Genomic DNA, 12,052 nt, shown 5'->3' on the forward strand with positions numbered 1-12,052 from the left:
AAGTGTAAAAAAACAACAACAACATAACGATTTGTACATTTTCAGAATGTGCTTGTTATTTTTAAACTAAGAAAACAATCTGAAGTCGTCTTTATTTTTAAGTTATCGCGCCGTGATTTTACCGGTCCGGCCCACTTGGGAGTGGATTTTTCTCCATGTGGCCCCCGATCTAAAATGAGTTTGACACCCCTGATCTAGATCAATCAATATATGCTAAATCAGAGGTCCCCAAACTACGGCCCGCCAGTATAGAGGGGATAGAAAGAATAAGAAAAAAAGAAGAAGACAGAGAGGGAAATTGTTAGGTCAAGACAACAATTTATATACATATGTTAGGGGTGTGGGAAAAAATGTATTCGTATTCGAAACGCGATTCTCACGTTGTGCGATTCAGAATCGATTCTCATTTTTAAAAAATCGATTTTTTTTATTTTTTATTTTTTTATTTTAATTTATTAATTTATTTTTTTAAATTAATCAATCCAACAAAACAATACACAGCAATACCATAACAATGCAATCCAATTCCAAAACCAAACCCGACCCAGCAACACTCAGAACAGCAATAAACAGAGCAATTGAGAGGAGACACAAACACGACACAGAACAAACCAAAAGTAGTGAAAGAAAAATGAATATTATCAACAACAGTATCATCCATCCATCCATTTTCTACCGCTTATTCCCTTCGGGGTCGCGGGTGGCGCTGGAGCCTATCTCAGCTACAATCAATGAAAGTTAAAATTTCAACATAGCAGTGAGTAAAAATCCCTCATTGACATTATCATTAGACATTTATAAAAATAAAAAAAAGAACAATAGTGTCACAGTGGCTTACACTTGCATCGCATCTCATAAGCTTGACAACACACTGTGTCCAATATTTTCACAAAGATAAAATAAGTCATATTTTTGGTTCATTTAATAGTGAAAACAAATTTACATTATTGCAATCAGTTGATAAAACATTGTCCTTTACAATTATAAAAGCTTTTTACAAAAATCTACTACTCTGCTTGCATGTCAGCAGACTGGGGTAGATCCTGCTGAAATCCTATGTATTGAATGAATAGAGAATCGTTTTGAATCGGGAAAAAATTATTTTTGAATCAAGAATCGTGTTGAATTGAAAAAAAAATCGATTTTGAATTGAATCGTGACCCCAAGAATCGATATTGAATCGAATCGTGGGACACACAAAGATTCACAGCCCTAATATATATATATATATATATATATATATATATATATATATATATATATATATATATATATATATATATATTGATGTATATATATATATATATATATATATATATATATATATATACATATTGATGTATAAGAATTCATCATAATGCTCACGCAAGTAAAAAAGAAAAAGTAAGGTGGGCACAATTGAGCGTATTTTCATGTTTTGTGTCTTTTGTGTCCATCTACGGGCCAAAGTTAAATGTCAAAGTTGACCAATTTTTCCGATTATGACAACAACCTTCTACTATACAAGTAAGGAGTATGTTTTTTTAATCCAAAACTACCTTTCTCAGCAGCTCACAGGTTTAAATTACCGTATTTTCCGGGCTGTTGAGCACACGTGTATATAAGCCGAACCCACCAAATTTTAGAAGAAAAAAATATTATACATATATTCGCCGCAGAGGACTATAAGCCGCAGATATACAGTACACCGGCACAAAATATTGTGTACTGTAAATATTTATTTACATACCTTAATTGTTTCCAAAGGGGGCCTGTCACACGGCAATAAAACGGCTGATCGAACAAAACACAAGTCATCGTCATGGACCCACTAGCTGTGAAAGCCAGCTCTCCAGTCAGCTAAACACTCAATAACTCCACGGTGACGTTTTGGTGAGTTTACGAAACTGAAACAATATAAAAAGAATGCCATTGTAAGTTAATAATACTAACACGTAAACGTGCTAGCATATTCGCTAATGCTCACGATGCTAGCTTGGTTACATTATTACATTTTAGGGACGGCGTGGCGCAGTGGAAGAGTGGCCGTGCGCGACCCGAGGGTCCCTGGTTCAATCCCCACCTAATACCAACCTCGTCATGTCCGTTGTGTCCTGGGCAAGACACTTCACCCTTGCTCCTGATGGGTGCTGGTTAGCGCCTTGCATGGCAGCTCCCTCCATCAGTGTGTGAATGTGTGTGTGAATGGGTAAATGTGGAAGTAGTGTCAAAGCGCTTTGAGTACCTTGAAGGTAGAAAAGCGCTATACAAGTACAACCCATTTATCATCATTATGATAGCGCATACAAATCTGCATGAAAACACTCCTACAAACATCACGCATGGGACGGCTTAATTAGTATGAATTGTTTTAATTATACTGTAAAATGTATTACCGTATTTTTTGGACTATAAGTCGCAGTTTTTTCAGAGTTTGGTCGGGCTCCAGTGCGACTTATATGTTTTTTTCCTTCTTTATTATGCATTTTTGGCGGGTGCGACTTATACTCCGGTGCAACTTATACTCCGAAAAATACGGTAATGTTGCTTGGAGTGATAAATGAGAAATCCTTTTGAGGAAAAACACGATGGACAATTTATACATCCAGTTGAAGGCACAAAACAGGACGTACATTTTCAACCTGCAGCACCTGCAGTGAGCGAACTCGTCCAAAAGACCACCTGTGTTCAGGGTCGCCTGCCGGTGTGTCTCGAAAACTAAAGTATTTGTTGAATACAAAACATTATCGTCGTTAGCAAAGAAAAAGCCATAAATTCGCCGTGCCATTTTATAAGTTTAAAGTGTGGGGAAAAAAGTAGAGGCTTATAACGAAAAACACGGCAAAAAAATAAATCCATCCATCTTCTTCTGCTTAGCCGAGGTCGGGTCGCGGGGGCAGCAGCCTAAGCAGGGAAGCCCAGACTTTCCTCTCCCAAGCCACTTTGTAAATATAAATAAAACTAATTCATGTTACGCAAATGTCCGCTAAGTGAAAACTAGCCTTCAAATGGTTAAAAAAAAAACATTACATGTTTGTTATGTTGGTTTAGGCTGAAGTTGATTGAGAGATTTGAACAAAGAAAGTAAAAAAAATAAAAATAAAAAATGCTTGAAAATGAAGGACTTATACAGTTCGTCCTGGTTTGGCTTTGGAATCATGTCAAATAACGGCTATTGTATCGTACACCTGTAAATTGAAATGTAAAAATTTTGCATGGAAAAAATTATTTTTAGGAAAAATCATGTAAAAATGGAGTAACAAAACAAAATATATGGCCACAAATACAGCACAAAAATTACTCAAATAGTCAGCCGTTGTCCCCTAAGGGTTAGATAATACATCTCTGATTTTTTTTTAATTAAAATTTAATTACAGATTGTGGTTAAAAAAAACTAAGTTTTCAGATCAGTTTTTGCACATGTTCTTTAATGAATTCATGAATTAATGGTTGCATCCCAATACTTTTGTCCATAAAGTGTCCTAAACATAACAACTAAGTAATATAGCGGAAGCAGCTGTACTTAAAAATAAAAAAAGTAATTACTCTATATATTTGTTTGACATTAACAAAAATGTGATTTATATTCTGATATCCTGGTATCACGGCTCTCCAGTGGTTAATATTGGACAGAAGTTTGCACATGATGCATTGTATTAAAGTATGAATATTAAAGTACGGAGGCGTGACATTTCAGGTTCTGCCTCATTGGCTCTTTGAGCAAACATGAATCAGAGTACAACACAACTAGGGTCTAAGAGACAATCTCAAGGTAAGCCCCCTTCATCCAAATATGGACTGTATCTTTATATGTTGTTTTTTTGCACTCTTTGCTTTTATGGATGTTATTGTTTTGTCTTCTGTGGTTTGTATTTACTTTCACTAGGATGAGTCTCTTGCTTGCAGCCATCTTGGCCTTTTTGTCAGCTCAAATTTGCCGCATGTGATTTTTTTTCTAAGAGACTGTAGACTCTTTGATCAGCATGTGATTTTTTTTTTTCAAACTTTGTGTTAAATGTGTGAAAATAGACCAGACATACAGTATTTGTGATTATGTACGATTGCATCATCAGCATTACTACATTATATAAAGTACTTTTCAAAAGTATTGACACACTTTAAATGAACGGTGTTCCTAAACGTTTGACTGGTGCTATACATACTGTACAGGTAATTCCAGAATATTGCATACCATATTTTGAGTTATAGTGTATTCTTATAATCTGTGAGAAAGACACTTTAACTCAAAATGTCATTTTTTTTCTATACACATAAACACAATGCTGGTGTAGTTTTTTTTTTTTTTTTGCATGCGTTCGGTTGTATTATCATGTGTTATGTGCATGTATATATGCTCCAAGTGCACAATAAGCATTTGATACACTCCCTCGACACTTCATTAGGCACACCTGCACAATCTAATCCAATGAGAGCCAATACAAAAAACTGCCTTAAGAAAGATAGTGACGCTCGGATTAACCCGAATACAATACGGCCTCAATATGGTTTGAGTGGAAAAAAATGTTTTAAATATAGAAGGGTTATTGGTCAGGATTATCTTAAAATTTACATTGGAGGGTCTAATGGGACAGAATGAAATTATAATCAAATATTTAAATAATAATAATTGAAATGTGTCATTATCCATCCATCCATCTTCTTCCGCTTATCCGAGGTCGGGTCGCGGGGGCAGCAGCCTAAGCAGGGAAGCCCAGACTTCCCTCTCCCCAGCCACTTCGTCCAGCTCTTCCTGTGGGACCCCGAGGCGTTCCCAGGCCAGCCGGGAGACATAGTCTTCCCAACGTGTCCTGGGTCTTCCCCGCGGCCTCCTACCGGTCGGACGTGCCCTAAACACCTCCCTAGGGAGGCGTTTGGGTGGCATCCTGACCAGATGCCCGAACCACCTCATCTGGCTCCTCTCGATGTGGAGGAGCAGCGGCTTTACTTTGAGCTCCCCCAGGATGACAGAGCTTCTCACCCTATCTCTAAGGGAGAGCCCCGCCACCCGGCGGAGGAAACTCATTTCGGCCGCTTGTACCCGTAATCTTGTCCTTTCGGTCATAACACAAAGCTCATGACCATAGGTGAGGATGGGAATGTAGATCGACCGGTAAATTGAGAGCTTTGCCTTCCGGCTCAGCTCCTTCTTCACCACAACGGATCGATACAGCGTCCGCATTACTGAAGACGCCGCACCGATCCGCCTGTCGATCTCACGATCCACTCTTCCCTCACTCGTGAACAAGTCTCAGAGGTACTTGAACTCCTCCACTTGGGGCAAGATCTCCTCCCCAACCCGGAGATGGCACTCCACCCTTTTCCGGGCGAGAACCATGGACTCGGACTTGGAGGTGCTGATTCTCATCCCAGTCGCTTCACACTCGGCTGCGAACCGATCCAGTGAGAGCTGAAGATCCTGGCCAGATGAAGCCATCAGGACCACATCATCTGCAAAAAGCAGAGACCTAATCCTGCAGCCACCAAACCAGATCCCCTCAACGCCTTGACTGCGCCTAGAAATTCTGTCCATAAAAGTTATGAACAGAATCGGTGACAAAGGGCAGCCTTGGCGGAATCCAACACTCACTGGAAACGTGTCCGACTTACTGCCGGCAATGCGGACCAAGCTCTGGCACTGAGCATACAGGGAGCGGACTGAATGTGTCATTAATTAATTCAAATTAAATTAAATTTGATATCATATGGTATTGTCACTAATTTATTATAGAATAAAAATATTATAATTAACTATTTAATTAATTCAATGTTTAATTATTTATTTCATAATGTCATTATTTTATGATTTAATTAATTATTTCACAATTGAATTGATTATTTCACAATGTATTTAATTATTTCATGAACCTGTGTGTCAGAACCTCATGAATTAATTTTATCTGTCAAACTCAGCCGTCAAAGTCAGTGGGTGTGTCCTAACACCACCTCCACTCATCTGTGGAACCTTTTGACCAGAGAAGTGGAGGAGTACTGGTCGATATCTATCCATCCATCCATCCATTTTCTACTGCTTGTCCCTCTTGGGGTGGCGGGGGGCTGGAGCGTATCCCAGCTACACCCGGGCGAAAGGCAGGGTACACCTTGGACAAGTCGTATTGGTCGATATCTTCGTCTGAAAGTGCGGAAATAACTCCAACAATTTCAGTGAATTCTACTTTTACCGCAACATGCTCTGGCATTTACTTCCACATACTCAGAATGGTCTAAAATATCTACCACCAATTCCTGAAAAAGGGAGAATATTCTCCTTAGTGGCCATGTATTTGTAAGACTTCCAATGTCCCAGACTTCAGAGTAGAAAAATCATTGGACCAGATTTGATGGGTGAGTTTGACGGATGAATTAAATTCATGAAGTGCAGGTTCATTCATTTATTAAATAACCAATTAAAGTGTGCTATGCTAGTCATGAAATTGTCACTTTTGTACATCTCTGTGGCAGTTGTGACCCCAAGATGTGGACACTGGAGACAGCATGCAGGTAAAACTCTATTTGTCCACAAACCAGTTGTGCAGCAGGGAAGTGCACAAGAACCACAGGGAAAGCTGTGAAAGTTACCGTATTTTTCAGACTATAAGTCGCAGGTTTTTTCATAGTTTGACCGGGGGTGCGACTTATACTCAGGAGCGACTGATGTGTGAAATTATTAACACATTACCGTAAAATATCAAATAATATTATTTAGCTCATTCATGTAAGGGACTAGACGTATAAGATTTCATCAGATTAAGCGATTAGGAGTGACAGATTGTTTGGTAAACGTATAGCATGTTCTATATGTTATAGTTATTTGAATGACTCTTACCATAATATGTTACGTTAACATACCAGGCACGTTTTCAGTTGGTTATTTGTGAGTCATATAACGTACACTTATTCAGCCTGTTGTTCACTATTCTTTATTTATTTTAAATTGCCTTTCAAATGTCTATTCTTCGTGTTGGGATTTATCAAATAAATTTCCCCAAAAAAATGCGACTTATACTCCAGTGCGACTTATATGTTTTTTTTTTCCTTCTTTATTATGCATTTTTGGCCGGTGCGACTTATACTCTGGAGCGACTTATAGTCCGAAAAATACGGTAGGAACAAAGCAAAAGCAACCATTGACCATGAGTAGTAAGCAAAGTAATAATTCTGGAACAAGTGTGCCCAGATTGCCAATCAAATACAGGTGAGGGACGCAGCGCTCAGAAGCAGAGTAGTGGAACCAGAACAGGAAGTGGAACAAAAATAATACCGCAAAACAGGAAATAAACTCAGGGTCATAGGTCATGACAGAAATTATTCATTACATTGTGAAATAACTGTTTAAATCATGAAATATCCATCCATCCATCCATCTTCTTCCGCTTATCCGAGGTCGGGTCGCGGGGGCAGCAGCCTAAGCAGGGAAGCCCAGACTTCCCTCTCCCCAGCCACTTCGTCCAGCTCCTCCCGGTGGATCCCGAGGCGTTCCCAGGCCAGCCGGGAGACATAGTCTTCCCAACGTGTCCTGGGTCTTCCCCGTGGCCTCCTACCGGTCGGACGTGCCCGAAACACCTCCCGAGGGAGGCGTTCGGGTGGCATCCTGACCAGATGCCCGAACCACCTCATCTGGCTCCTCTCGATATGGAGGAGCAGCGGCTTTACTTTGAGCTCCCCCCGGATGGCAGAGCTTCTCACCCTATCTCTAAGGGAGAGCCCCGCCACCCGGCGGAGGAAACTCATTTCGGCCGCTTGTACCCGTGATCTTGTCCTTTCGGTCATGACCCAAAGCTCATGACCATAGGTGAGGATGGGAATGTAGATCGACCGGTAAATCGAGAGCTTTGCCTTCTGGCTCAGCTCCTTCTTCACCACAACGGATCGATACAGCGTCCGCATTACTGAAGATGCCGCACCGATCCGCCTGTCGATCTCACGATCCACTCTTCCCTCACTCGTGAACAAGACTCCGAGGTACTTGAACTCCTCCACTTGGGGCAAGATCTCCTCCCCAACCCGGAGATGGCACTCCACCCTTTTCCGGGCGAGAACCATGGACTCGGATTTGGAGGTGCTGATCCTCATCCCAGTCGCTTCACACTCGGCTGCGAACCGATCCAGTGAGAGCTGAAGATCTTGGCCAGATGAAGCCATCAGGACCACATCATCTGCAAAAAGCAGAGACCTAATCCTGCAGCCACCAAACCAGATACCCTCAACGCCCTGACTGCGCCTAGAAATTCTGTCCATAAAGGTTATGAACAGAATCGGTGACAAAGGGCAGCCCTGGCGGAGTCCAACCCTCACTGGAAACGTGTCCGACTTACTGCCGGCAATGCGGACCAAGCTCTGACACCGATTATACAGGGAGCGAACCGCCACAATAAGACAGTCCGTTACCCCATACTCTCTGAGCACTCCCCACAGGACTTCCCGGGGTACACGGTCGAATGCCTTCTCCAAGTCCACAAAGCACATGTAGACTGGTTGGGCAAACTCCCATGCACCCTCAAGGACCCTGCCGAGAGTATAGAGCTGGTCCACAGTTCCACGACCAGGACGAAAACCACACTGTTCCTCCTGAATCCGAGGTTCGACTATCCGGCGTAGCCTCCTCTCCAGTACACCTGAATAGACCTTACCGGGAAGGCTGAGGAGTGTGATCCCACGATAGTTGGAACACACCCTCCGGTTCCCCTTCTTAAAGAGAGGAACCACCACCCCGGTCTGCCAATCCAGAGGTACCGCCCCCGATGTCCACGCGATGTTGCAGAGTCTTGTCAACCAAGACAGCCCCACAACATCCAGAGCCTTAAGGAACTCCGGGCGGATCTCATCCACCCCCGGGGCCTTGCCACCGAGGAGCTTTTTAACTACCTCGGCAACCTCAGCCCCAGAAATAGGAGAGCCCACCACAGATTCCCCAGGCCCTGCTTCCTCATAGGAAGACGTGCTGGTAGGATTGAGGAGGTCTTCGAAGTATTCTCTCCACCGATCCACAACATCCGCAGTCGAGGTCAACAGAGCACCATCCCCACCATACACGGTGTTGACACTGCACTGCTTCCCCTTCCTGAGGCGGCGGATGGTGGTCCAGAATTGCTTCGAAGCCGTCCGGAAGTCTTTTTCCATGGCCTCACCGAACTCCTCCCATGTCCGAGTTTTTGCCTCCGCGACCGCTGAAGCCGCACACCGCTTGGCCTGTCGGTACCTGTCTGCTGCGTCAGGAGTCCCATGAGCCAAAAGAACCCGATAGGACTCCTTCTTCAGCTTGACGGCATCCCTCACCGCCGGTGTCCACCAACGGGTTCTAGGATTACCGCCACGACAGGCACCAACTACCCTGCGGCCACAGCTCCAATCGGCCGCCCCGACAACAGAGGTACGGAACATCGTCCACTCGGACTCAATGTCCAGCGCCTCCCTCGTGACATGTTCAAAGTTCTTCCGGAGGTGGGAATTGAAACTCTCTCTGACAGGAGACTCTGCTAGACGTTCCCAGCAAACCCTCACAATGCGTTTGGGCCTGCCAGGTCTGTCCGGCATCCTCCCCCACCATCGCAGCCAACTCACCACCAGGTGGTGATCGGTAGAAAGCTCCGCCCCTCTCTTCACCCGAGTGTCCAAAACATGAGGCCGCAAATCCGATGACACAACTACAAAGTCGATCATGGAACTGCGGCCTAGGGTGTCCTGGTGCCAAGTGCACATATGGACACCCTTATGTTTGAACATGGTGTTTGTTATTGACAATCCGTGACGAGCACAAAAGTCCAATAACAAAACACCACTCGGGTTCAGATCCGGGCGGCCATTCTTCCCAATCACGCCTCTCCAGGCTTCACTGTCGTTGCCAACATGAGCGTTGAAGTCCCCCAGTAGAACGAGGGAATCACCCGGGGGAGCACTCTCCAGTACTCCCTCGAGTGAATCCAAAAAGGGTGGGTAATCTGAACTGCCGTTGGGCGCGTAAGCGCAAACAACAGTCAGGACCCGTCCCCCCACCCGAAGGCGGAGGGAGGCTACCCTCTCGTCCACCGGGTTGAACTCCAACGTGCAGGCTTTGAGCCGAGGGGAAACAAGAATTGCCACCCCAGCCCGTCGCCTCTCATTGCTGGCAACGCCAGAGTGGAAGAGAGTCCAGCCCCTGTCAAGAGAACTGGTTCCAGAGCCCTTGCTGTGCGTCGAAGTGAGTCCGACTATATCTAGCCGGAACTTCTCCACCTCACGCACTAGCTCAGGCTCCTTCCCCCCCAGCGAGGTGACGTTCCACGTCCCAAGAGCTAGCTTCTGTAGCCGAGGATCGGACCGCCAAGTGCCCTGCCTTCGGCTTCCGCCCAGCTCACATCGCACCCGACCTCTATGACCCCTGCTATGGGTGGTGAGCCCATTGGAGGGGGGACCCACGTTGCCTCTTCGGGCTGTGCCCGGCCGGGCCCCATGGGGACAATCATGAAATAATAAATGTAATTGCTAAACAATGAATTGTATCATGAAATAATTCATTAAACCATGAAATGATTCATTAACCTGCGAAATAATTAATGAAATCATAAAATAATTAATTTAACCATGAAATAATTAAATACATTGTGAAATAATTAAATGCATTGTGAAATAATTATTTAAATCATGAAATTAAAAATAAGTTATGAAACTCAAATAAATCACTAAATGATTAATTTGAAATATTAATAAAATCAAGATATAATGATATAAATGATGAAGTAATTGATTAAACCCTGAAATTATAAATTCAGTAATTAATTAAATGATTAAATAATTATTTAAATATTGTTATAAATAATTAAATGATTAAAATATTAAATGTATTTTTACATTAAATAAAATAATGACACATTTATTAACACATGTGTACTTTATTAATGACACATTTGAGTAATTCAAGATGTATTTATTCAATTATTTTGTCCCATCTGACCGTGCATACGTGACGTCCCTCAGGGTGCCTGCTGTCTGGTGTGTTTGAGTGACAAGAAGAAAAGCTCTGCAGGGGAACTGTTTGTCGCCTCCTGTTGGTTTGCGTCTCGAATATAAGACTTGCGTTTTTCAAACTTGATAGATGTATACTAGGTCAGTACATTACTCACGTTTACCATACAGCTGACAGATGTCTTTAATATTTTGTTGCTAAATGAAGGCAGATTTTTTGTATTACATTTGATTAGGCTGCGCGTGAAATAAAGTATAGAACTGGTTTGCCACTTTAATTGGTAGCATGAACACGATGTCCAATGTGTGTGTGTGTGTGTGTGTGTGTGTGTGTGTGTGTGTGTGTGTTTGAACGTGTATTTGTATGTGTGTGTGTGTGTGTGCTTATGTTCTACATTGTGTCGCATTGTCTCCATCATGTAGACGTCTTGAGAGTGTAGCGCAGTCCCGGATGAGTGGGAGCGGGGCCTCACTGACACGTGACAAAGTGGATGAGGGATGTGCACCAGCATGATGCTGAGAGGCCCAAGGACGCTTTGATGAAACCCAATTTGAAACCATGTGTCCATGTGCAAAGATGAACACTAAAGGACTTAAGAAGAAAACACTTCGAAGGAAATCATCATACATTTTTGTTCTTGTCCCCATGAAAATGGACCTTCTAAATTTAGGGTGCTGTTCCTTTAAAGGGGCCCTATCCTACTCATGCAACTTTTCATACATATTAATAATATCTTCTAAATCAGGAGGTTAGCTTATCCCTGCTGGAGGATATTACCCTAAACACAGTTGATTGAGTATTGTATTTAAAATAAAATAACCAAAGTGCCCCATTGAAAAATAATATAATTTGAAAAGTCTTTAAAAAAGAGCAGGATAGGATAGGACCTCTTACCTTCCCAAGACGCTGATTTGATGCAACAGTTCACAAATAAAGCATGCATATATCCGAATGGATGAACAAATATATATATATATATATTTATTTTATCTTAACAATTGGAATATTACTAACAATTATTATTTATTAACAATTCAAGGCCAAGCTGGTGCATGCTTGTTTGAATTAACATCCTTTTCAATATGACACTATCAGAGGCCCCCATGTACTAATAATACATAAACTGATTTTAGA

At 42.5% G+C, this 12,052-nt stretch overlaps 1 protein-coding gene across 3 annotated transcripts in view; it reads left to right on the plus strand.

Moving 5' to 3' along the window:
- The window catches only part of neto1l (neuropilin (NRP) and tolloid (TLL)-like 1, like), a 230,616-nt gene that overhangs the window by 212,824 nt on the left and 5,740 nt on the right, over positions 1–12,052 (plus strand). Inside the window, exons 14-16 of one of the 3 annotated variants that reach the window (XR_012050547.1) lie at positions 3,677–3,751; positions 6,439–6,477; positions 11,341–12,052. The exon at positions 11,341–12,052 is cut by the window's right edge and continues 397 nt beyond it. The exons of 1 other annotated variant lie outside the window; for it this stretch is intronic. Coding sequence is in view for 1 of the 2 variants with exons in the window: in XM_072913487.1 (XP_072769588.1) it covers positions 3,677–3,737 (61 nt within the window). In the remaining variant the exon portion in view is untranslated. The remainder of the gene's footprint in view (positions 1–3,676; positions 3,752–6,438; positions 6,478–11,340) is intronic. One more of the 3 variants, XM_072913487.1, reaches the window with a different exon arrangement.

Source organism: Nerophis lumbriciformis, linkage group LG07 (genome assembly GCF_033978685.3).
Source record: "Nerophis lumbriciformis linkage group LG07, RoL_Nlum_v2.1, whole genome shotgun sequence".
Lineage (NCBI taxonomy): Eukaryota > Metazoa > Chordata > Actinopteri > Syngnathiformes > Syngnathidae > Nerophis > Nerophis lumbriciformis.